Source organism: Epinephelus lanceolatus, chromosome 7 (genome assembly GCF_041903045.1).
Source record: "Epinephelus lanceolatus isolate andai-2023 chromosome 7, ASM4190304v1, whole genome shotgun sequence".
Classification (NCBI taxonomy): domain Eukaryota; kingdom Metazoa; phylum Chordata; class Actinopteri; order Perciformes; family Serranidae; genus Epinephelus; species Epinephelus lanceolatus.
Window position 1 is genome coordinate 27,719,495 of NC_135740.1, and position 27,592 is coordinate 27,747,086.

Below are 27,592 nucleotides of genomic sequence, written 5' to 3' on the forward strand. Positions count from 1 at the left end.
GTCCTGCTTGGCTGCCTGTCTCTGTGAAGTGCTTCCCAGTGTGAGAGCACAGATCCCACCTGTCCAGACAGGTGCACCAACTCAAGTGGCTTCCTGTGTGAAAATGTTTACACCTCTCCATCTCCCTCCTCTCCCTCTCTCTCTGTACCTTCTCTCTGCTCCTGTCACTGTCTTCCTTATTTGTCCACCTCCTGCTACACACTCATGCCACCCTTTTGTTCTCACACACACACACACACACACACATATAATCCCTCCTTGTCACTCGCAGGTTCAGCTGTTTGAGAAGATGGTGGAGAGGGAAGACGGCGTCCCACTCTACAGCCAATACATGGAAGTAAACTCAATTTCCCAGAGTGCCCGGGATCGTTACATGAGGCTGACCAATGGGATTTTCCTCAATGAGATCATGAGGGTCATGTAAGATTGATCAAGACTTTTCTTGCTTTATTGCCTTGCAGCCATTAAACAGAGAACTTGACAAGGGAAAATAAAAACTAATTTGATGAACATGTGGGGACATTCCACAGTCAATCTGTAGTAGGAGAGGTCCATTTGAATTAAAAAAAAATAAAACAGTGTAAAGGGCTATTTTTCAGCCATTTGTGGAACATTTTCATTCAGGAAACAAAAAATAAACACGTGTGACCTTGCAGTTAGTTGAAAAAATTGGCCTTGGCTTTTATTAACAAGTTAAAAAATGCAAAAATGGACCCACAAACCAAAAATTTATTTTGGAATAAAGAACTATTTAAACCCATTAAAATAACTAAGTATGACTTTTAGACATGCTAACGGCATGCCTCTAGGGATGTTGAAATATCTCAACAACTACTGGATGTAATAATATTCCCCACAGGATGAATCCTGCTGACTTTGGTGATAGCTTGATTTTTCCTTCCACCATGGTATTAACATTTGTGTTTTTAATGATCTGTCTCCACAACATTGGATAGATTACGATGAAATGTTGGACACACAGTATTAGCGTGCCCCAGGAATGAATCCTAAAATCCAGATATTAGTTTGCATTTTACCACTCACGGTTCCCTCGTCTTAAAGTCAACAGGTTTTTGGTTAGATGCCTGAATTAAGGTCTGTGGTTAAAACAAACTTAAAAGACTTTAACGTTTTCTTCTACAACATAAAAAACGTCAGTAAATACCCCACTCGTGAACTTCAAAGCTTCTATGTGTCTTAAAAAAGGCAGTTGCTAACAAGTGGCTAAAAGAGACTTCAGGATGTCATCACGCCGAGCTGCGCCAAACATAGCTTTACAGTTTTGTTATAGTGTTGATGTGAGGTCATACAGTCACAGTGTAGTTTGTTTAAAGCCTAACGTCAGCTTTTTATTTCTGCCAATTGCATTTAGGCTTAATAATTATGAAAGTAGTGTTCATTTGTGAAGATTATCTTGCTGAGCAGAAGGTATCATAAACATTGGCTTGCCACAGAGCTAATTTAAGGCAATAATCCATATCCAATGGAAAAATCCCATAGGCTTTATGACCAGGGAACCAGGGTGACACTAACTTACACATCGACCTACAGACAAATGTAATCTCTGGAGCAGTCTTTAGAAGTCAGGATATATATTTGGTGCTCCCCTGACCAGGTCCTCTTGCAGCCAAATTTTCCAGTGGCCACTCGCAGTATTGCAGCCAAAAAAACCCCAAAAAAAATCCCAAAAAACATTTTCCCATAGACCACCTTTGTAAAAGAGACATCTGTAAAACTGCTGACAGCACACCTGGAACTGCAAACAAGGTCAATTATGACTCTGTCTATAATGAATTTTTGATCCATAACGGTTTTATATTTGTAAAACTTTCTTCCAACAGAGAAAAGCGATTAAAAAATCTGTGACATCATCACAATGTAAAGACTATTAGCCAAGCGGTAACTCACAGGTGGGGCCAACACACACTTAGTGGGCCACGTACCCCGTAAGCTAGGAACTTTTTGGTGTATGTGTCAGGTAACCAATTCCATTGGATTGAATAGGCTCCATACTGGGGTCCACTATCCAGTTATTATCAGGTCAACAATTTTATTTGTCCAGTTCTCTGTTTTATATTCAAATACCTGCAAAACTAACAAGACTAATGTTGTGCTTATTACTAATTAGCAAATGTTAGCATGCTTGTATGTCTAACTAAGCTGGTGAACATGGTAAACATTAGACCTTGTTAACATAAGCATTTTTGCATTGTCATTGATAGCACGCTACCATTGGCCTTTAGCTCAGCATGGTCTCTCAGAGCTGCTAGCATGGCTGTAGAATTAGCTCTGTAGCTAATGTAGTGCTTTTATCAGGTTAGTGTTATTTGTCCAATTATTTGTTTTATGACCAAATACCTGTAAAACTAAGGACATTAGCTATGTACTTATTGTTAATTAGCAAATGTTAGCAGCACGCTGATGTGTCTAACTAAGCTGGTGAACATGGTAAACATTAGACTTACTTTACAATAGCTTGTTAGCATTGTTATTGTTAACATGCTAGCATTAGCCTTTAGCTCAGTACAGCCTTACAGAGCTGCTCGTGTGGCCTTAGCTAATCTAGCGCCATTATCAGGTCAGTTTTTTTGTTGAATTCTTTGTTTTATGACCAAATATCGGCAAAACTAATGTCATTAACTTTGTGTTTATTGCTCATTAGCAAATGTTACTATGCTGACATGCTAAACTAAGCTAGTGAACATAGTAAACATTAGACCTTCTTAACATTAGCTTGTTAGCATTGTCATTGTTAGCATGCCAACATTAGCCTTTAGCTTAGTACAGCGTCACAGAGCTGCTAGCATGGCTGTACAATTTATTCTGTAGCTTGTCTAGCACCATTATCAGGTCAGTGTTGTTTTTTGTCTAATTCTTTGTTTTATGACCAAACACCTGCAAAATGAATGACATTAACTTGTGTTTATTGCTCATTAGGAAATGTCAATGTGCTGACATGCTAAACTAAGACAGAGTATGACATCTATTGCACGTCTGTCCGTCCTGGAAGAGGGATCCCTCAGTTGCTCTTCCTGAGGTTTCTACGTTTTTTTCCCTGTTAAAGGTTTTTTTTGGGGGGAGTTTTTCCTTATCCGCTGCAAGGGTCATAAGGACAGAGGGATGTCGTATGCTGTAAAGCCCTGTGAGACAAATTGTGATTTGTGATATTGGGCTTTATAAATAAAATTGATTGATTGATTGATTGATTGAACATGGTAAACTTTAGACCTACTTTACATTAGCTTGTTAGCAAAATAGTTGTTAGCATGCTAGCATTAGCCTTTAGCTCAGAACAGCCTGAGAGCTGCTAGCATGACCGTAGAATTAGTTCTGTAGTTTATCTTTGTGTTTATTGCTTATTAGCAAATGTTACTATGCTGACATGCTAAACTAAGAGAGTGAACATGGTAAGCATTACAGCTTCTTAACATTAGCAAGTTAGCATTTTCATTGTTAGCATACTAACTTTAGCCTTTAGTTTAGTACAGCCTCACAGAGTTGCTAGCGTAGCTGTATCTTCTTCTTTTCTGTACTTGCAACAGATTTAATAAAACATTCATCACATTCCCTTTTGTAACCTCACATTGTTCTGCAACCTGTGTGAGAGGATGGCATAAATGTAGGACCTGTTCATATTTGCTACAAATTTCCAGGGAAACATCAAATGAGGCTCTGCGTATGTGTCACCCTGCTAGTCATCTCGGCTGAATTCCTTATCTTCAGCAGAATTAAACCCTTTCTCTCTCAACAGACAAGATCTTAGTCAGTATTTGCCGAACAGCTGATTAATTCGGTCTGACCTAAGCCTCCTTATTTCAACAAATAATTGCATGTGGATTCTCACAGCCTGCTTCCCAAGCTCATTAAAATTTTATTCACTCTCTGCTTAAATGCACCGTTGCATGAGAATGTCTCAGCTGGAGAGTCGTGTGCTGGGCTGTTTGATCAAGCTGCAGTAAATACACCGTCGTGTCTTTTCTTTGTTCGTCCTAGAGACCCGAACCCCAAGGTGGAGCAGCTGTACAACAGCGAGAGAGACGATCACATGCTGAGAGTCCAAAACTTTTCCATTTTAAATCGACACATCAGAGCCTTCTACCAGGTAGGGGAGGGTCAGGGGTGGGGAGGTTTAGCTCAAGATAATCAGGGACAAAATCAGATGTGATGGTCTGAGAATTAGCAGAGAGTCTCAAGAGTTTTAAACATTTCCACTCTAAAATGCATGAAACTTGTTGAATGTATAATGAACTTCCAGTCCAATTACACACTTGATTACTGAGACAGAATTTGCAAGAGGTTTTGATCAAAACGGAAGTAACGAAAGTTTCTCTTTTTGTCAGTTTGACTGCATTTTCAGTGCACTTCTTTATAGACAATATTTTATAATCACGGTATTTTCATTTTAGTGATGAACACCTAGAGAGTTATCATCCAACTTTACAGTTCCCCTCAGCCTTATAGAAATTTGTAGTGTCTTTTAGCTCACTGTTTGCTTATAGCAGTTTTACTGTTTAACATTGTTTCCAGGTGCAGCAGGCAGCTGCTTTCAGCAGAAAGCTTTTAAAAAATCTGTCATATGCTACCTGCCCGGCATCAAATTCCAGACAATGTTAGCAACTAGCTGGTGAACAAAGTAGAGCATGCAGCTGCTGAAGGGAAAATCTTTCTCTCAGGAGATGTTGAAGATAAAAACAGAGCTAAAGGTAGATTGTATATCGGACTTGTATTCATCAGGTAGACAGAAACATGATCTGTAAGCATTTGCCAACTTGGTGGCTACCTCCACCAATTTCTAGTGCCATGAAATTGCACAGTTATGAAGGTTATATAAAAGATTCTGACTTACCTCTAAGCAGGTGTTAAGATGGCATATCTAGCCTTGCAGGAAGACATTGCAGCCCGCAGGAGAGAGAGCACATCTCAGGAGACTGACATAACTAACGTTTAAAGAGACTGACAAACAGCTCATCAGCTGTTTCTGACTGCCATGACATTCATGTGCGTGGAAACAACTACTTGAAAGAATGATTCTGGTTCACTAACATATGCACAGTGGTAAGAACCAAGTCTGCCTGGTGTGCATGCCTCATAAATGCAACAGTAGTTTTATGTGCTCATTAGCTGTGCAAAGTAAAAACATTTCTTCACTCATATTGGTGAATGTGACAAATTGATATCACTCATATTATTCTTACATACTCTGTTATGTAAGTTATGAAGCTACAGCCAGCATAAAGACTAGAAACAGGTGGGAACAATTAGCCAGACTCTGTACCATTCTTGCTTACTAATTACCATGTTATGTATTGTTTGTTTTATCTGCATTTGAAAAACAAAGTGTAAAAGCAACTTCCTGGAGTCTCAGACCTGAATTTTGGTAAAAGTAAAACCTCAACAAAGCTTAATTGTATATTTTGATACCTTGTCAAACTTTAATTATTAAGTATTAAAGCTTGAAATTAATATTTCAGCAGTAAGGCAAGTCATCACACAGAGAGGTAACACTGAGGCAAAATGGAGACAGACCACGCAATCATTTGGAAATGGTCTGGTTCTAGATTGAGCTCCATCTGATGTGTTTTTTAAAAAATGTCTTGAATAGCCCTATTCACTTTTTCTACCATTTCCACACAAAAAAAAACACACTAGTGTAATGGCTTTTTGTGGACGAACTGAAATGACTCCTAGTTCATTATAAATAGAGTAGTCTTGTAAAAAAAAAAAAAGCTGAAATATCCTTCTAAAACATAACTCAGGGCCACACCAAATGGCGAGGGAGCCGGGGTGATGGAGGAGGGCTGGAGAAGCAGTTGTCTAGCTGTAAGGTAGTAGAAACAAGAGGAAAAGATGTAGCTCAACTGTCAGTCTCAACACACAAATGTTTTGCTTAAGGGTAGAAAGTTTTGAAGTGTGTGCACTGGGTGACGGAGCATTTGCACCAAAGAGAAGATGAAACAGAGGAAATTTCCATCCTTGGCAGATGTGTCCCTGCTTATTATCAGGCGGACGGGGTGAGGAAAGAGTGGAGGAGTGGTGAGCTGAATATTTTAGCTGCAGTTGTGGTTAGAGGCTTGAGGAAGGAGAGTGAACAAAAATCAAATAGCAGTATCATGCATTTCATAACGTGCATTGTAGACGCCTGTGGCCATGGAGGAAATGACACAATTCTTTCCCCGGAGGATGATTCAAAGGCCTCTGTTCTCAGCAAGAGAAAGCCTCCCCAAACAGTTGTCAGGTGGACTGAACATGCGCTGCTTAGCTTGTCACACAACACAAGAACACGAGTCTACAAGGTTTCACTTCCTCATTTTCAGTGAATCACTAATGTCCCTTGAAAGTGCAGAGCAGCACAAGACGCCGGTGATAATTGGGAAGTTCATATTAGGCGGTGTTACACTAGGATCTCACCTGGTGCACTCAGAATGTAGTCCACTGTTACTGTTGACGTTTAGTTCCACTTTGGTCATGGTTTTACTTCCTGCTGCTCATTTCTGACATCCTCGTTGCTCTGTATTTGTTTGAGTCTGTGTGTGTGTGTGTGTGTGAGTGTGTGTGTGTGTAAAATACAATGACAAGAGTGAGGTGAGTGTGAGCCACAGCAACAATCTGCAGCCTGGCAGGACTTCATTTTCTGTGCTGTGACCTCAGCGTCTCTGATATCATATATATAATAATACAGAGCTATTTGTAAGATGACACAGGTGTGAAGGCAGAATACGTTTACAGTATAAACACATAAATACACTACAGTATGTTCTGTACAAGTGTCATCTGAAAGCAACTGTGTGACACGTAGAGTATTATTGCAGCTACTGTTTTGTTCTGTTCTGTTTGTTGTTTTTTATTATATTCTATTTCAACTGTTCAATGCTACTCTTTTCTATTTTTGTGACTATTATGTTTGTTCTTTTCTCTACCATATTATTTTAATCAGTTAGTTCTCTTCTCTTCTGTTCTCTTCTCTTCTCTTCTCTGCTTTTATCTAGTCTTATCTTCTGTTTGTTCTACTTTATTTGGTTCTATTGTGTTCTGTTTTTTTCCTCTCTTCTCTTCTTTGTTCTAATCCGTTCTGTTCTACTTTATTCTGTGTTGATTTTTGTCTCCTCTATTCTATTTTATGCTGCTAGTTCTATTCTAGTCTATCCTGATTGTTCAATTCTATTTTGTTCATTTTGTTCTGTTGAGTTCTGTTGCATTGTATTCTCTTCTGTTTGTTGTGTTCTACTCTGTTCTATTTTATTATCATCTGTTTGTTCTCTTCTCTTCTATCCTACTCTACTTGTTCTACTTTATTCTCTGTTCTGTTTGTTGTCCTCTCCTCTATTCTATCCCGTTAGTTCTGTTCTATCTGGTTCTATTCTCGTCTGTTTGTTCTCTTGTCTTCTATCCTATTTGTTCAATTTTTTTTTTGTTCTACTCTATTCTGTTTTTCTTATTTGTTTTATTACATTATATTTGTTTTGTTCTCTTCTATCCTATCCTCTTTGTGCTATTCTATTTGTTTCTACTCTATCCTGTTTTGTTGTGTTCTTTTCTTTATTTTATGCTGTTTGTTCTATTCTAGTCTATCTTCTCCTATTAAATTTTGTACTCCCTTCTATTCTTTTTCTATTTTATTTGTTCTCTTCTCTTCTATCCTACCCTGTTTGTCCTACTCTATTCCATTCTATCCTGTTTGTTCTATTCTGTTTGCTTCTGCTCTATTCTATTTTGTTTTTCTTGTCTCCTTGATCCTGGTCTATGCTGCTTGTTCTATTCTAGTCTGCCCTGATCGGTCGATTCTGTTCTGTTCGTTCTGTTCTGTTGGGTTCTACTGTACTGTATGCTCTTCTGTTTGTTGTGTTCCACACTATTAATCCTTGTTGATTCAGATCTGTTCTTTTCTTTTCTCCTCTTGTCTCTTCTATTTTATTTTATCTTGTCTGTCCTATTCCATCCTGTTTGTTGGATTCTGTTGTATTCTATTGCGTTCTATTCCATCTAAGAGCCTGTAGTGCCTCTGAATGGAGACACTTAGTTTTCAGCTTTCTGTTAATGGGATTTTAAATGTTAATTTCTCCTGCTTTCTAATTTATTGACCTTCTACATTCAAAGATCTCTGTCCTCAGTAAGCCGGGATATTTTTAAGGCTTCTGAACATCCCCATAAATGATGTTTGAATTAACATAAAAATCTACAGATGAAATCTGGTTTGCACATGTGAACAAAGGCAAAAAAAATAGATAAAGGAAAAGCGAGACAGCCAGCAGAAGCATTGAAAATCAAAACTGTCTGCGGGTAAAACGAAGCGCAGCACCAATCCAAACAACATAAAGAGGAATTATTGATAGAAAGATGGAATTTGGAAAAGATAATGTTGCAGATGGATTTTAATTCTCTTCAGCACTGTAGCCAGCAGCTTGATGAGAAATGTCATTCCAAATTCAGGACTTCTCTCTACAACAGTAGAATATTTTCAGAGGCATGCTCACTGAGGGATAAAGGCTAATTCCTTCCTTTTTTTTACCATGATGTCACCACAAAACAAATGAACCTTGACAAAAACTGGCCTGGAAATCATATCATAGCACAGACAATGGCTCTGTGTATTACTCATACTGTTAATCTCTTACTTAAGCAGGATGTATAATTGTTCCAAGTGATAAAATATAGTGCAGGAGAGATTCTGGCAAACACCACCCAGTATGTATTTTGGCTGTATGATGGGAGGATGTCAGCATGCCAGCAACAAGCAGCCTCTATATAATTTCTACTCAGGTCTGTTTGGCATCATGAACCATGAGCTGCACAATGACCAACACAGAGCTGCAGTGGCTAATATCCTACATGCCCTGAAGGAACACAAACTTCAGGTTGGCTGCACATGCTTCTGATGCCAAACTCACATGACGGAGTTGCTGAAGGGAGCGCTTACCTCTTGGTACATTGCCTTTCTCACTGTACAGTTTATTAATTACAGTCGTCGTCAGCAGCAGCAGCAGCAGCAGCAGCAGAGAGAGAGAGCTGTAATTGTGACTTGCTTCTGGTGATTTTGCACCGACGGATCGCAGGAGGATGTAAACAGGCTTTCGGAGCAGTTGGGAAAGGAGCTAGCCAACATTAGAGTGTGGCTGTTTGACAGAAACATTTTTAATTAACAGGGAAATTGTTCGGAAGACCAAGTAAAGTAATGAAGAATCACGTGGATGACTTCGCTGAAGTTCTTTTAGCGAAGTCATCGGTCTGATACTCTGGTGTTGCACTAGATGGCAATGTAGGAGGAGGAGGAGCAAAGCACTGCAGGTCCACATGACAGATATTTGTTTTTGCTGCCAGGAAAGCCAGGTTTCTGGACGGGAGATGTCTGAGGCGTCTGCCATCCAGCTTGATTAAACGTCATTTAGAATCTGCCAGGAGATTTGTCCAAGATCGTGAAGCAGGAAATAAAACAAGCTGACCACAGTGTTGGTGGGGCTTCTGCTAGTCCTGAATCACCCCATTTACTCCTCAGCACATTGAAAATGGTTTCTAGCACAGACCATGATAGAAACATCCATATTCAAGAGATTATTTAACTGATGGGGACTGGCTTTAGCTAATGTTGAAGTGCTGTTTTTCCAAAATGCTCTCTGTTGTAGTTTTGAAACAAAAGAGTATATATTTTCTGTGTTAAACACAAACCCTCAGGTGAGATACTATAGTGCCTGTAAGCAGTCAAGTTCATCACTTGACAGTAATAAGCTGCATTTTTAGCCACGACAAGCAGCTCCATGTGTCACCCTGTCGGTCAGTAGGTTGGTTGGTTGATTGGTTGGTCAGTCCACCAAAATTTCCCCACCTTTTGGCGCAGTTTTTGCCTTCAAGTCTGAGCTTTGGCATGGAGTTCAAGTGTGTGTGTATGAAGGTGTATGTTTGTGTTCATGCCAAATGACTAAAACACACACATACAACAGTGAAAAAAGAACCACCCTACATGCCATAAAACCATATTTTGTTGAAAATGTATTCAATGTTTACTGTGTTATTGTTGTTGATCATTTGCACATATAAAAGTGACAAATTATAGATCTGGTACAAATCACTCTATATAGAGAATGGGTAGGGAATGTGCAGGTGAGGTCGGAAACCTCGGGAGGGCTTATAAATTGACCCCACCTTGACTTTGTTTAGGAAAATGAATAATGTACATCTTATTACTGTGGATTTTAGTTTGGCCCATGTTCCATCTGCTAACATTGGGGGAGTGGGGTTTCTGACCTGATGGCTTTACTTTTGGGGAACTGTCATGTCGTTCATCTTTACATACGGTCTGTGGTGTGAATGCATGAATGCATGGGTGCATTCCTGTATGTGGTTGCAGCTACTGTGAATTCACACTTGTTTTAAGTAGGGCATGCATTCTGACCACCATCAAAACCAGGGATGCACAATAATATCTGCACGTCATCAGTGTCATCAGATAAAGGCTTTAAAAATATATTGATATCTACACGAAATGAACATTTCTGCCAATATGACAGGCAGATTAGGTGACGCTTTAATTAAGTGACTTATATCAGTTGAAATAGGTCATATTTGCCCTGGTAGTGGCTACTGTCAGAATCGTCTCATGGAGAGCATCATCCAAACCTGTTAAAGTACAATGGCTTTCACAGTTTTACATGTAACCTAACTTAAGAAGTTTTCTTATTGTCCCAGTGAATGTGTGCAATTTGAAGAGCATTTTATTTTATATGTGCATCTGCCAGTGAGCCATCACTATAAGAGTATAATAATGTTAATTCCACTACAGGAGAGACCTGATGTTCTCTGTAATTAGGTGGAAAAAATATGTGCATATATAGGTGAAAACATAGGAGAAAAATAAGTTAGAAAATACTGGCATTTAGGATATCAGCAAAAATCCAGTTATGTGCATCCCTGATGAAAACAGTTACATCTAAACCAGGTACAAACATAGTTTAAAACCTCGCCATTTTATTGACACGCAACACAAAGTTCGGTCGTTGGGTGGAATCATCTTGTATATGTTTTATTTGACATTTATGTAACACAAACATGCAGCTCAGGTTGGTTTGTTGAGGTCCTGAAAACAAAACTATATACACAAGTTAAAAAGAAACACAAATAAACTTTTCAAAAGAGCACAAGGAAATCAACAAAAGAAAAGCTCATCTACCATTATGCTTTTAAGCATGAATCTACCCATACACACAGACCAAAATTAGTGCTTATCAGTGTCTAATCATTATTATATTTGTCCCAACATACACATTTTAACAACATAAGTAGCTCAGGGTACTTTAAAAAGTCTATTCCCTGAAACAATGAACCCCCTCTGCACTACTGAACTTGGTACAGTCCAGGCCCCCCTTTACTATAAAGCCCATTGGAAGCTCTCACTTCCTGTTTGGCAGTTTAAACCCACAACCAGCAGGTAACATGGATGGAAGCTCATTTACAAACATTTGGTTGATTAAAGTTGCTTGTAACTAATGCATAAATCTGAATGGGATGTATTAATAAATGAAATGAGTTTTTATGTAATTAAGATTGTGAATGATGACAGTATGGACTAGATGGTATCTGACCACTGTGGAACCTGCTCTTAAAGAGGACATGTTAGCAACGTGACAAACTTTGCTTAATGCTTGATTCAGACTGTAAGCCAATATTGTCTAAATGATCCCCAGTTCAATATTAAATGTTTTATGTTTTCAAACTGACTGTGTTCTTGATAAATGAAAATTTTGATGCATGACGCTCCAGGTCCAAAGAAGCTCGGTAAAGCTGGATCTAACCCTGGCCTGGTTTAAGTGGGTTTTTTTGGTCTTTATTTGATAGTAGTGGTGTTGAGATGAGGCTTCATGAAGCGTTGAAGCTTTCCAGCATATTTGGTTTGTAAAATCTCTCAAGGCTTCAAAACCACCTGTTGGTCAAAGAGTGTATAAAAAGGCAGATGTTCTCAGCCATGTTATCTGTGATATACTGTATTTTGGGTCAATAATGACTGTCAACAGTGGAAACAAAGAGATGCATCAAATGTGTGTAAATCAATCCTTCAGTCAGTAATCGGAACATAATTTAATAATGTCAGCAGGGAAATATTAGTGTTCTAAAACTGGAAAGTGGCCATGGTTTAATGAGGCAGAGGGCAGGGAATTTGCTTGAGTAACAAGGAAAATGAAGTAGAGGTGAGACTTTATTCATTTTTGTTCAGGAACAATTATTTCTCAACTGCTCAGCAGCTTTGGGCATCATCAATGATGTCACAATATAAGCCTTGATAGGTGCTTTATGGAAAACGTACTGGATGCTCTGAAGCTTTGCCACAGCACATAACCTCTCTCATTCATTCATTCATTCATTCATTCATTCATTTTCCATAACTGCTTATCCTGTTGGGGGTCACAGAGGGGCTGGAGCCTATCCCAGCTGACACTGGGTGAGAGGCAGGGTACACCCTGGACAGGTCACCAGACTATCACAGGGCTGACACATACAGACAGACAGGAGGAACCCTTTTGCTGTGCAGTGACAGTGCTAACCACTGTACCACTTTGCCGCCCATGAATCTGGCCTCTGTACAAGTTACTCCAAATAAGGCACTGGTTGGCATTGTGACACAAAACATGCTTAATTCACACAGTAAGACAATAAAGTCTGAATGACCCCAGATCAATATTAGATTTTTATTTTTTGATAGCAAACTGTCTCTGTTTCTGATAAATAAAAACTTGTTGATGTTGTGTGATGCTCCAAGTCCAAAATCTGGTGTCAATCAAATACCAAGAGATACAGGGCCAGAATTGCTGATATACTTTTTAGTATTAAAAGTAGCTTATGTATTTTCATGTAGGGTAGAGTGGAGTAGCATGATTTATGAGGTAATCAGCCTGCTAAAGTAACAGCTAATGATGACCAATTACAGTTTGAATACGTAACATTAACTAATGCTGAAGATCTGATTAGACTAAAATGTTAATTTCATGACTATATACCTGGATATTCCTCGTCTCGCTCTTCATTTAACTCTGTCTGTGTGTCAGGGGTCTGGATGCCGAGGCATTTCCCTCCTGCTGCCTTCTTTTCTGTTGCAGCACCTCGTTCTTTTCCTCTTTCGTTCAGCCGTCATCGCAATTATGTGTCGGATTAAAGTAGTCAGCGCGTAGCATTGCGTGCCAGGTTGTTTGCACAGACAGTTTCGCTCTTGAAATACAAATGGATACGACGTAGAAGAGAGACACTGATCCCTTTTGTTGATATCAGTCATATTGATCTTCAAAGCAGAAATGTAGTATCTGTAGCACTGATATTCCGTTATTGATCCACCCACCCCTGGTGCAGAGGTGACAGGGAGTGAGGGAAGACAGAGGAGGGATGGCATGTATCAAAACATCCAGTCTGACCTGAACCTGGTTATTGCATATTGATATTGCAATTGTGTGAATTTAGCATCTTCAACTCCTTGGCCGTTGAAACGCTCTATAAACAAATGTTTTGGCAAAGAATCCCTGAATTATTCAAGAACTGTGAACCAGATATACTCTGAGCTGGACACTTTGCTGCTGAAAAATAAACTCGGTGGCAGACAAACGCCGTCTCTTACTTAATTTCATCATATTATCTGCATCTGTGTGCTGCAGTTTCTTGTAACTTGTCAGCCACAGACCAATACTGATACCTCTGATAAGCTAAAGTAAGCCAATAATTATGTCCGTGATAATGTATCAGCCAGTACGCAGCATGTTGGCTGTAGTGATCTTTAATATGTTGCTAGTAATGGGTTCTGGTTGTGTATAATGTCAATTCAGACTCTGTATATTGTGATTGTGCTGTGCCTGCATTGCTGTCACATTACCCATATTATGCATGTCTTTTAACAACGCGGGCAACAACAGAATCAGGGACTTTGATACAGGGTTGTTATTCATCCATCAGATCATTTATTTATGTTTCTATTAAGAATACCAAGAGTGAGCTCCCCCAGAATATATTAAATCTAATTTGTACAAAGACTCCTTGACCTGGAAGGACAAAAGAAACTCTTATCAGAAATCAGCTCTTTGTTTACACCACAAACTGCAGGAGGCTGGTGGAAAGATTTTCTGTTGTTGTTTATCCAGGCTGACTGTGGGCAGACGGACAGGACGGGCCAGCCCATCACTCGAGTTTTTTTCTCACTTAACTCTTCACATTTCTCTTCAGGAAGACCTGCAGCAGTTGATACTGATGCCTCTACCAAACGTCGCCATTCTGGGTCAGGACCCCCTGACAGGTACAAGATAACCACATGATCCTATCAGTGCCATGTCTCTCAGCAGCAAGAAAGTAATTATACTTTATATACGAGTCCATATCTCTGCTATCTGTGAAACACATTAAGGTGATAATGATAGGGAGGATGGTGGCGGGGGGTGGAGATGATGATGATAATGATGATGATGATGACAGTTATTTCTGTGTCCTCAGAGGCAGCCGTGGAAGAGCTCAGGCGGCTGCTGCTGCTCTTACTGGGATGTGCAGTGCAGGTGATCACGCACTCACATGACCATCACGCTTTCTGAAGGTCGATAATGACACCGGTGTTGTTTTACTGAACCTGCAGACAACCAGTGTTTTGCACCAGATGTTCAGTGTTTTACATTTTTAGCCATACCAGCGGTTCGGTCAGTTGGTCCATCTTTTGATCCAACACTAGGACTCAGAGTAAAAAATTTATTGGATGGATTATCCTCTGTCCCCGAAGAATGAGCAGTAATAACGTAGGTGATGCCCAGACTTTTTATCCACTACAGGATTTCTACTTATCCAACACTTAAAGGGGAACTACATCCATTTTTAAATTCATACATGTCATTCCTATGCTCCAGGACAGTCCACAAATATTAGTAAACATGAACAACTCTCTCCGAAATCCAAAAACTAGAGTGCTAAAAGTCAAATTTGTGATGTCTTCAAGTACAAAGTCTGGAGCTGCTCCGTAGACAGTGGATTGGGAGAGATGTTCTAGTTGACACTGGGAGCGCCCAGGGAAATCTTCTGAGTATATTGGTACATTTATGTTTCAAAACTGAGAACACTGCAATAAAGTGAAGCTCATTTGGATGTAAAAAAGAAATGAAACATTCTGTTGACAAAATCAGGCTCCCATTCACTGTCTATAGAGCAGCTGAAGACTTTATACTTGATGACATCGCAAATTTGAGACTTTTCTTCTCTGGTTTCTGGCTTTGAGAGAGAGCAGCTCATGTTCACATATGTAGATTGAACTTACTTAGGCCGTGGGAAAAGCATGTTGGGATTTTAATTAAGGTGGTGTTGCCCTTAAAGAAAATGAAAGGGCACCAGTGCATGCAAAGTTTTTTTGCATGAAGGGCAGTCTAGGGTACTGAAACTCAGTTCCAGCATGACACCAGTTCCTATACAACCAGTACCTACTGATTCATAACAAAAATTTCAGTGTCTCATTTCAGTGCCAAATTGTGAGAGTAGTGTGTGTGTGTGTGTCTATGCTGGTGAGGCATGACAATGAGGCTGCAGAGTATGACGTTAAATGTGGCGGGGCAACATGTGTGAACAGTTGAGAGTGTTTGATAGTGATATGACATGATGTAAAAACCTCAAGACCTGAGACAAGTTCCTGTGTCTTCCTTACTACCTGTTAAATAAAGTGAAGGTTGTTAGCCCTGAAGTTAGCAAGCAACGTTAGCCTCCCATTGGAACCTGACCACTCTCACTTAAGGTGGAATGTTAAGGTGGACCAGCCATTCTCATTGTAGTGAAAATCTCAGCTGCACTAAAACACAAACTGGAGAAATACTTGTTTGCTGAGTCCCTCCTGAATTAGGGAGATTATTATTGATCCCAACCCCAAATTTATGTGTGCTGTGATTAGTACTGTAACTGTTAATTAGTGTTAAGGTATTGTAGTTACGCTTTATTTTATTTATTAGGTGATTTTATTTTTGTTAAAAGTGTTTTCCATTTATTCACATTCATATATATTTAAGTACACTTTAGGCCAAATATGTTGTTTGATTTTAAGTTTAAATTAGCTCTTGCAATAAAAAAAAGATGTTCTTCCTTGTCGCTGTCATTTATCCTTTATGTTCTTTTATTAGTGTCGGTTCAGGCCAGTGGCGTATGGCAATCAGGATGAGCCTCAGTGCGCACTGTTGTGATGGGCCCTAGTGCTAGATTTTGCGTTAAAACAGCCACCGTATATTTTATTGTATTGTCACATGATCAAATATAGACTTGACGTTGGACAGCATACATATTGCCAATCATCACTGCAAAACTGTGTATTACAAAAATATTAATAAGAGAACAGATTTTTCATTAAATTGATTTTAAATATAGTTTATTTATAGTTCATTTAGTTTATGTAAAATGAACATCTAATTTTGTTATAGATTGTTACCGACTATTTCACAAAAGAAACATTGACGGAGATGGGTTTAATATATACAGTGCAGCCAAACTGACTGCACTGTATATATTTATGCCCCTAGTTCAGGCACCATTTAGGAACCAGTATCGGGGAGAAAAACAAAGGATACCCAACCCTAATCCCAGAGGACACTTTATCATGTTTCTTCTACCTTTGGGTCATTGAAGTGAGCTGTTTTGCTGCGTTTGTTTTGAACATGGGCCAACCGGGCTGAGGGTGTCACTTCACTAGTAATTTGAGTATAATTTGATCTTAAACATGCGCACACACTTGAGACTTCTTTTCATCCCTCTGTGTCTGCAGTGTGAGGAGAAGGAGACATTCATTCAGCAGATCCAGTCTCTGGACATTGAGACCCAGGCAGCCATAGCCAGCTGTATCCAGCAGGTATGTTTTAATCAAATCAAGGACACCCCTAAATATGAAAGGCCTTCACTGACTGACCGCCAGTATGGGGAGATATTATCCAGACGATGCGCTTCTAAGAGGAGTTTTGTTCCGAAATATGATTTAGGAAAGAATTTCCTCACTGTCTGGCCTGCAGGCAGAGAGACTGAAACTATTATACCTTCTCCTGGCGCTTCAAGTAAGTGTGAAAATGAGCTGCTTGTTATTCTGCTGGCAGCCTGTTAAGGACCTCTGGGTGCCCCTTGCTGCCACCGTAGAATGGATCCTCCACCCCTCATGTCCACCTTTCCACCTCCACCTCTGTCACATCCTCCTCTCGCCTTCATCTTTTTTTTTCTGTCATTCTGCTGTCCAGTCCAATACCGCCTAATGCCAAATTGTAGTCTTTTTAAAAAATCCCCCCCGTGAATAATTGCCAGCATTACAAAAACAGCATGTTGCATACCAGCGTGTCTGAATTACAGTAACAGCATGTTGCCCACCAGCCTTTTTTGTGCCAGGTTTCTCAGCCTCATAAATCATTGAGGTGAGAGGTGCTCTTCCTGTGTGGATGGATGCACCCCCTGCTTGCTGTTCATATGCCTTCCACCCGAGGACATTTCAAACCTGTCTACATAATCATTAGTTTTGCCTGCATTAGTCAGGCATTTTTGGACACCCTTCCCTAACAGTTACATTCCCAAACAAATGTGAGAAATGTTTTTTTTTTCCCCTTTTAAATAGATTCATCTCTGCTTGGTATTCACACAGCCTTCACACTGCCTGGATTGTTTTTCCCCAGATCTGCCATCTTGTGTCAGACACACATTGATCTTATCATGTGACCTGAGAAACTGTCCTTGCTGCAGGTGACTCAGGATCCTCGCATGGTGCTGCCGCTGAGGTGGGAGGAGCTGGTGGAGGCTGAGGGCGCAGACTTACAGCTGGCGTTCAGCTCCATGGCCAAACAGATCCAGAGCCTGCTGGCACAGAGAGACACACACCTGGAGGTATACATACACACACGCTTAAAATAGTTTGACATTTTGGCAAATGTGCTTTTTCGCTTTCTTGCTGAGAGTTAGATGAGAGGATCGATACCACTCTCTGACATGGGTTGTATTGATCTTCTCATCTAAATCTCGGCAAGAAAGCGAATAAGTGTATTTCCCAAAATGTCGAAATATCATGTGATGATGTTTTCACACCAATGTGAGAAACACGGGAGCGTAAGCTATAAGCAATGCAGTCATCACCCGACCTATTGAATAATACACCTGATTGGAAATTGCTTAATTGGGGACACCAGACATTAAACTGCTGTTTCACTTTTTTTATACATGTATACCATCTGTTCAGACAGATGGAGTCCAACACATCAGACAGACTTTTTTGTGCCTTAAAATGATTTAAACATGAGTCCTCTGGTGGCTCAGACAACATATAGTTTAAAATCAGTGTCCCTGGTTTGACTCCTGCTGGGGACCTTTGATGCATAAAACAATATGTCAGGCATTTTTGTACGAGACCTGAACAATATTTTCCATGACTTTATAATAAGAAATTTAATTTTCATGAAGTTAAAAGATTGAATTAACTGGAAATTAGGACATGCATAAGTAAGCTCTTGTTTCATCAGGGCTTAATTGTGTCACATATTTGATTAACATTTTATATCTTATGCTGCTCAGATCTCATATTCAGTTTGTAGCTATTATTTACCACTCACAGTCGTAGTGATTCTGCCTTTTTAACAACCCAACAACAACAACAACAAACAACCTCTCATAAAAGGGATATTTTCCCAATTTTCAACCAGCTTTGCTGCAAAACAATGTGGCAAGTAGGGATGCACTATTTATAAGCTTAAAATCGCTATCGACCGATACTCACCTTGTTGACTACCATTGACCTATGGGAAAATAAGATGACATTCACCGATGTCAGTAGCCGATGTTTTCTGTTGTGTCACATCAGTTTTGTGCAGGCTAAAAAGCAGAGCTCAGGACTAAAGGCCACAAACTTTAACCAGTGAGCAGGTACAAGAAGAATACAATGATTGTTTGGCAGATGTGATCTCACTGCTGTTTGACGAGATGGCTACTAACACCCGGCGTCCCTGCATCCTGGGGACAGTCCAAAATGTGTTTGGGACAAACAGAGATCTTCCCCAGGACACTTTCGAGATGAAAGGATGCAGTAAACCCACTATCGATGTGTCAGAGGATGCACCGTATTGGTTCCCTGACAATGCTACATTGTGGACAACATATCAGTGTTAAAATCCGCAGGAGGAGATTAACTCGTTAACGTCAGCTCTCTGCAACTGAAGACCGCAACTAACAGCTCACGGAGGTTGCATTGATGTTGATGCATTGATGCATTCAAGCTTTAATCAGTAAAAATGAGTATGGGGTGAGGGTAAATTATTAGTTTTTCATGATTTGAACTTTTTCACTGGTATCAGCTATCGGTCAAATTGTTATTTTAATCATCGGTATCAGTCCAGAATTTAAAAAATCAGTGCATCCCTAGTGGGTGCTATGTGTAAATAAATTCTGTTAAACTTCCCTCCATCTAACCACTGCTCAGATCTCCCTGCTTGTCTCCCAGCTAATTTTTTTTTTGGTTCAAGGGCTGTTGCTTGAACTCATCAACTGTATAAATGACGGATGTAGCCACAGTGACGTTACCCATTGGTTTGTGGACCTCAAGATGTCACCATCTTGGATTTTTGAAGCCACAAGTGACCATATTCGGACGAGAGGGTGGAGCTAAAGGTGGCTGCTAGCTTTGTTAGCACATTACATTTACAGCTGTGGTTAACTGATGCTGATGTTATCTGCAAGAGAAAAACAGGCTTAAACAAAATGTGCTAACTGGAAAAATTTTACATCCGACTCCTTTTAGTGCAACCAAATGTTGAACAAGCCTTTTTTAGGTGAGCGAAAAGTTACAGTTACCTCTTATGAACTGAAATAGCCATAGATACGGCTGCACCTATTCTCTATGAATCTGGGGTTACGCTATAGTTACCTTACCTAACCAATGTTGTTGCTGTAGTAGCTTGTTGTCAATGGATGGCGCACACCTGTTAGTCAAAACAGCCTCTTTAATTCTGCATAACTATAAGCTTTAATAAAATGCAAACTGGTGAGATATATAAAAATTAACCCTCCATACAGTTGTCATGAAGGTGGAAAAACGCTGTAGAGACCAAAACCATTTTTCTACCAGGCTGTGAACATGTTTTTTTCTGCTGTAAAGTTGGGCATTTCAACATGGGGCTTTGTGGGGATTGACTCGCTTTTGGAGCCAGTGTCAAGAGGCTGTTAGAAAAACTGCAGTCTTTGACACTTCACAGTGGCTTCATTTTTCACACCCCAACTATAGATAGTAGTTCTGCATTTTCATACTCCGGTCACCATGGACACAAAGAGTGTAGAAATGGATCAAGAGAGAAAGAGGCCCACCACACAACTTTACCTCTGTTTTCTCTGATCATGTAGCATCAATTTCAGAGGTACTTGTGTCTCTAGACTGCACAGGCGGTTCATTTTTATCAATCAATCAATCAATCAATCAATTTTATATATAAAGCCCAATATCACAAATCACAATTTGCCTCACAGGGCTTTACAGCATACGACATCCCTCTGTCCTTAGGACCCTCACAGCGGATAAGGAAAACCTCGCAAAAAAACCTTTAACGGAGAAAATGAAAAGACCATCTTTCCAGCTGTGAAATGCTTCTTTAAACCTATTTTTCAAATGAGTAGGTTGTAGGATAGATTCAAATTCAGAAAACATGAGTATACTGTGAGGCTGTCATGTGTATAGGTTTGTGGTCTGTGCAAGTTTGTGAAAAGTAAATGAAGAAATCAAACGTGTCGGTCCACTGTCTGGAAAAATAGGAAAATGTATTTTAGATTTACAAAGTCATTTTTTTGTTTTCAAAACAGGAAAACCTAGACTACAATAATTACCCCGTATATGAGTTTGTTCTCTTTGTTTGACACCACCCTGCATCTTCAAATCCAATGAGATTTTTTACCATCTTTTTGAGGGATTAAAAGGCATTATTAAAGAGACTTTCTTTGTTTGGAGCAGTGAATAATATTCTAAACCTTTAGCTACAACTTTAATACGAGATCAGAGCAACATAAGATATTAAATTTTGATCAAATAATTCCCACTGACTCAAAAAAGCCCTGATGAAACAAGGGCCCACTTTGATCTCCTTTAGTTTAGCCATGTAATCGCATGGAAACAGAAGAGAAAAGGCATTTTACATTCATTTTGCAGAGAAACAAATTGTTTAAAACCCAACAGGTGGATAAACACCATAATGACACTGTACCTGCAGTCAGTTCAAAGTAAACAGACCTTATTACTCAATATAACAAACACATTTTGAGCCAGGGAGGTTATGTTTTAGGTTTGGTTTGTTTTTCTTTTTGTCAGCAGGATTACAGAAAAACAGGCCCGATTTTCATTAAAACTAAGCAGAAGGGTCGTCCAAAGAAGAACCCATTAGTTTTTGGAACGGATCAGAATCACGGGGTGATTCATTCATTAATATTCCTTAACCACTTATCCTGTTAGGGGTTGTGGGGAGGCTCGGGCATATCACAGCTTACATTGAGCAAGAGGCGGGGTACACAGGTCACCAGACTATCACTGGACTGACACATAGAGACAAACAACCATTCACACTCACATTCACAGCTACGGACAACTTAGAGTCACCAGTTAACCTGCATGTCTTTGGACTGTGGGAGGAAGCTGGAGTACCCAAAGAAAACCCACGTGGACACAGGGAGAACATACAAACTCTGTACAGAAGGGCTCCCACACCCAGGATCAAACCAGGAACCCTCTCGCTGTGAGGCAACAATGCTAACCACTGCCGCCAAGGCTGGATACACAAATTATTTTTCACCTCTGTTAACACTGTGAGACAAGGCATGTGACCGTGGCGGAATAAATGCTATACCTCTTAACATTTAGTAGATGCTGGTGAAGTTCATAGTGACAAAAGCCAAACAGTCAGTTGTAGAAGTATGATGACTCCTCTGGTTATCCCACATGTCATTATGGAGCACTTAGGGAGAGTGGTTTCATGGGGGAACTGATACAATTTTAACAATGCTTCTTTCTCAAACTAAGTGTGGCTATGGAAACATAAATACACACATATGATGCAACGAACTGTACTCTTATGCACATCCAAATGTCAGCTGTCTGTCTTCACCAGAGATATTCATTCAGATTTGACTCAAGTAAAAATTTCCTCATGGGAACATGCAGTTTTTCACAGCGATGGTAACAAGCTGTCATGTTCATGATGTTATTTCAGTCTGAACATTTGTTATTTGTACACGTGTGAGTGATGATAAAGTGTTTTCTGGTTTTCAGAAATGTATGTTTGATATGTAAAATATTTCACTGTAGAAGTACATATTTATTGCGCAGCTGAGATGATAAGGCTTTGGCTAGACACAACCGTAGTATGACATCATTTAAATAGTTTTGGAAATATATCCACACATATGTGGTGATTGCTCTTGCAGATTTTGATTTCAGAGAACTGGACTATAGGCCTTGGCGGAGGTCTGCGCTCACCGAGTGCCCCTCTAGTTATTTTTGTTTTTAATCTCTTTATAGTGGCAGTTTCAACTTACCAAAGTTCCACGGCCACTTGGTTTGTGAGATGTCTTGGTTTTAACTCGTGTTTCTGTTCCTTTCTTGAAGATCCACAGTACTCACATGAGGCAGGGAAAAAGTTGAATGAGGTTTAGGCAGATCAAGTCCTTCCAAAATTACATCTTGTGTGGTTTACTACCAACTTGATATCCTATTTCTGTATATTCTTACATACTACCTGCTATTACACTTAAACACTGCATAACACATCAAAAACGTATTACCATCCAAACCAACAATAGCTTCATGTCGTCCACAATCTCCTTTTGTCATGTGCACTTAACTGCCTGATGGCACCACACCTGGCATAAAAAACTTGTGCCTGTATTCTGACACATAAATAAAATAAATATAAACATAACCTTAGCATAGTCCACCACCATACGCTATTCAAAATATACAGAAACGGTTGTGCAAACTTAAATAATAGCAGAACTTGTATAATATGTCGTATCAACACAGACATTCTTACCAAATATAAATATGTGCTTCAGTTGCTCTCACATTCTGTCTCGCATGTCTCTCATTCTCTCTCCAAATCCTTCTTTTCCTCTGTCCTCTGTGTCCCTTGCCACATCTCTCTCTTCCTCCCTCTCTCAGAGGATAGCAGAGCTGTGTCGGGAGCGGGAGGCCCAGTCTGACTCAACCATGGCGCCCCTGGGTGGTCACAGCGAGGAGCCATCCCAAGGTCTGGCACTCCAGCTGGCAGACAGCAAGGCCAAACTCCGCCGCCTTAAACAACAACTGTGAGTGTTTGTGTGTTTATGTGTGTGTGTGTGTGTGTGTGTGTGTGTGAGAGATTCAGAAACTCAAGAGAAACCTTTAGAAAAGTTACGATAAAGGTCAACATGAAAAATGTGCAAATTATTTTGTCACATAAAACCGTGAGTCGTTACTCAGCAACGAGTGAGGGACAAATCAGGTAGTCACTGTGACTGTATCACAAAGGTCACTGTAAGCCAATTATAATTGCAGGATGTCTTTAAATGTTTCTCACAAACATAATTTGCTCTAATCTATTTGTTTTATCAGCCAATGTATCACAGAAAAAAAACACCTGCAAAATATGTTTATAAAAGAAGTGTGTAGTTGTACTGGTGCTGATGCTTTTATGTTAAACTAATGTTTTTTAGGGAAGATAAAGGTGATCAGATATTGGATTACAACCTGGAGATTCAAACCATGGAGGAGCAGATCAAGAAACTTCAAAAAGAGGTACAGACAGCCTGACTTGTGCCTCTGGATCTAAAACTGAAACCTGCTGTTCTGTTTTAGTGATTCCTCTGTAAAAGAGAAAGAGATACTCATGATTTGGATACACAGAAAGACTTCACCACACATAAAACTTAACTAGTTTGGCAACAGCTGTAATATACTGTATGTGTGCACAGCCAGCAGCGCAAAACACAGGTGGCTTTTAACAGCCAATAAGTCGATTCCTCTTAGGTTATGTATTTAGCAGCAATTAGACAACACACATTGCAGCCAACTGTAATTTTGTCCAGAAGAACACTGTTGTTAAACTTCTCTCCCAGCTGAGCTCAACAGTTTAGAGAATCCAGGAGAAAACAACGGGGATGATCCTGGGTCACATGAGGCCTTTGACGAAACATTTCCTTGTATGTTTCCATTGTTGCTGTGCTACATTTAGTTGCAGCATCAAACAGTGTTCTCAAACCATAAAATCTGTTATGTGTAGACACTATTTGGTGCTACGACAAAATGTGGGGAAAAGCTATCTTTATTTAAGCTGCTGTCTAAGTGTTAACTTTATGTAAACCTAATCTTAATATGAACTTTAAAGGGACAGTTCACCCCCAAATCTTACCTGTAGTGCTGTTTATCAGGCTAGATTGTTTTGATGTGAGTTGCAGAGTGTTGGAGATATCGACCGTCGAGATGTCTGCCTTCTCTCCAATATAATGGAACTAGATGGCACTCGGCTTGTGGTGCTCAAATTGCCCAAAAAAACAACAACATTTGAGACACTCAACAGCAATGTCTCTCTCCAGAAATCATGACTTGGTTACTCAGAATAATCCACAGAACTTGTTGTGAGCAGTGTCATGTAGGAACTACTTTCTTTCTACCAAATTACACCCGCCAACTGTATCACTGTGTGCATCTACTCATGGATGAGATGTAAATATTAATGGCGTCTTCCTGGCTGAGCTGTAATGTTAGCTAGCTCAGTGGTGCTAGGTGACCTAGTAGGAGATGCATGCTTCCCTCTGTGCTGTAATATGGGTGGTGGGTGTAGTTTGGTAGACAGAAAATAGTTCCTGCATGAAGCTGCTCACAACAAGGTCTGTGGATTATCTTGAGTAACCAGGTCATGATTTCTGGAAAGAAACATTGCTGTTGGGTGTCTCAAATGTATTTTGGCACTTTGAGCACCACAAGCCGAGTGCCACCTAGTTCCATTATATTGGAGAGAAGGCCGACATCTCTACAGCCGATATCTCCAACACTCGGCAACTCACACCAAAACAATCTAGGCTGATAAACAGCACTACAGGTAAGAGGAAAAATATGTATTTCAGATTTTGAAGTGAACAGTCTCTTCAGACTGAGATCTCGGAGAAATGAAGACAGCAAAATGTTATTTTTTTCGTCTTACAATCCCTGTATACACACACACACACACACACACACACACACACACACATACCTTTCCCTCTTCCTGTATTAGACTTTGTCAACATTTGCTTTACTGCACATCTCCGATCTGTTCACAACCTTCTTTGACCTCATCTGCACGGGTGTATGAATGTGTGTGTGCCTGTGCGTGTGTGTCTGCAGAACCGCTCTCTGCAGGGTGAGGTGAGGGGCATGCGTGCACTGCGGGATGAGCTGGACTGTGCCCGAGAGCGAGCTGCGCGGGCTGAGCAGCTCCAGACTGAGCTTCAGAGCTGTAAACACAGATTGCGCAGCCTGGAGCTCACACGCACTCAGCTGAAGGTACACACACACACACACACACACACACACACACACACACACACACGTGCACAAACACACAATGCAAATGCACAATTCACACACACATACTTCTGAATAAGTCATTTACACCAGAGAGAAAAAAAGCATTACAGAAACATCTATTCTACACCATGAAATACATTCAAATTGCTTTGGCAGTAAGTTGCATATTGGAGTCTCGCATACAGAATAACATCAAACATACTCACAGAGCCTTGATACACATGTACACACAAACATGAACTTTTCACAACGCAAGACCTCATGCGAACATAACCAGCGAAGGTCACATGAAGACGATCCCCCTTTTTAACCTCGCCCTGAGTAAGTATTTTTTAAAAAGAAGTACCTCTTTATCTCAAAAGCCATATATTCCCTCTCACGGCCCTGAGCATTTCAATCAACAGCGAGTATGAACAACTCTGAAGCACAAAGCCAGGGAGATTATATTGTGTGATGTCATCAGGATTTACAGCCCGGAGCTGCTTCATTGATAAAGAGCAGGAGTACGTCTTCAGTTATTGGAGCTTTTACACCTAAATGAGATTTATTCTGAGGTAGTATAACTGTTCTGAGGCAGAAAATGTGCTCATATCCTTGTAAAACACCTCACAGTGTCCTCACTGTCACCTTCTCAGTCTTATTTGATTTATTCTGCCTTCACACTGCATCTCTGTGACAGCCCACATTAGCTGGCAGGATGATTTCTTTCTCGTGTTTGGGTTTATAATTAATTTTCACAATTTCACAGGGAGCTCTTGCGTGGTTGTTTAAACCAGAGGAGCAAATGTTGAATATTTACATGTTGAGATGTTTTCTCTTTCAAAAAATAAAATCCACCACACGACACTTCAAGAGTAATTTAGTTTTTATTACATCTTCGGTGTTATTTGCATAGATGTTTCCATCATTTCTATCAGTAATAACATTTTCTCACCAAGTTAATTGCAGAGATCTGAGGCATCAGATATCCGACAGGATAGCACAAAGAAAAAGACGGATGGAGGGGAAAAACACAATCAGTCAGGTTATTGCTGACATTTGTGGCGTGCTCACTTTTGGTTTAACGACTAAGTCAAGTGTTTTAGATAAACTGGCTAAACTTCTGTCCTCTTTACAACCTGTCTGATCATCTAATTACTTGTGTTTCTCACCCTGTAGTTTGTTGTAGTGATGTTGCTACATTACCTAATCTCAGAGTGCAATTAAAGGTTATTATCGCTACTAGAAATTATGGTAAAAACTATTAGAATAAGCCTGGAATTGCCCTCAGCTGCCACTAAAGAGGACAAATGTGGATCCAAGATCAATTAGCTTTGAGGTCTGCCACAGCAAAAGACACAGTATTATTGTTTCAGTTCAAAAGAAGACCCAAATGTAGTACAGCAGGCAGACAGGTGGATTTAACAAAAGGCGAGCTTTAAAGCAGCTGGTAAAATACATCCAAAACAGGCAGGCAACAGAATGAAGCTGGGAGCAAACTAGAATGGCACGATGAACACAGGGAAGTAATAACTAGGAACACAAGAGGCTAACACAGGCAAAGAAACCGAACCAGGGAATGAATCCACAAACACAGACGTAGGAAAGACGTACATATACACAGAGACCTAATCACAAGAACAAGACACGGCTAAAAAAAAAAAAAAAGTGGGCACGGGCAAAAGGAGGGAAACACAAGGACTGGCCAACAATGGGTCTGCACTATTAGCACACCGGTGTACGCCTGCGGTGTGCCAAGTAGGTGGAGTCTGCACACCATTCAACAGTTGGTGGAGCCACCAGATATTCCAGATCTGCCATTAAATTCCATTACTGAGAGCGGCATATACTTCACCACGACCACACGGCTCATACAAACACAAACAAGTCAAGTGAGATAAATAAGACAGAGAACTGATGACTGTCATTTAGGCTCCCATTACATCATATTGTGAACATTACTGACCACGCAGGCAATCATTCGTCAACTAGGAAAGCTACCATTGCTTTTGCCCTGTCGTCCAACACTGATGTTTGTTTTATCAGCTGACAGTTACATGTTTGCTGCTGCACGCTGACAGATTATACTCCATTAAAACA

At 40.0% G+C, this 27,592-nt stretch overlaps 1 protein-coding gene across 1 annotated transcript in view; it reads left to right on the forward strand.

The window, feature by feature from the left end:
* ccdc88b (coiled-coil and HOOK domain protein 88B) overlaps positions 1-27,592 on the forward strand; it is a 75,507-nt gene that overhangs the window by 1,184 nt on the left and 46,731 nt on the right. The window contains exons 2-10 of the mRNA XM_033644034.2: positions 272-420; positions 3,994-4,102; positions 14,188-14,257; positions 14,452-14,510; positions 16,739-16,822; positions 17,692-17,832; positions 23,129-23,274; positions 23,662-23,743; positions 25,331-25,489. Of these exons, the coding sequence (XP_033499925.2) occupies positions 272-420; positions 3,994-4,102; positions 14,188-14,257; positions 14,452-14,510; positions 16,739-16,822; positions 17,692-17,832; positions 23,129-23,274; positions 23,662-23,743; positions 25,331-25,489 (999 nt within the window). The remainder of the gene's footprint in view (positions 1-271; positions 421-3,993; positions 4,103-14,187; positions 14,258-14,451; positions 14,511-16,738; positions 16,823-17,691; positions 17,833-23,128; positions 23,275-23,661; positions 23,744-25,330; positions 25,490-27,592) is intronic.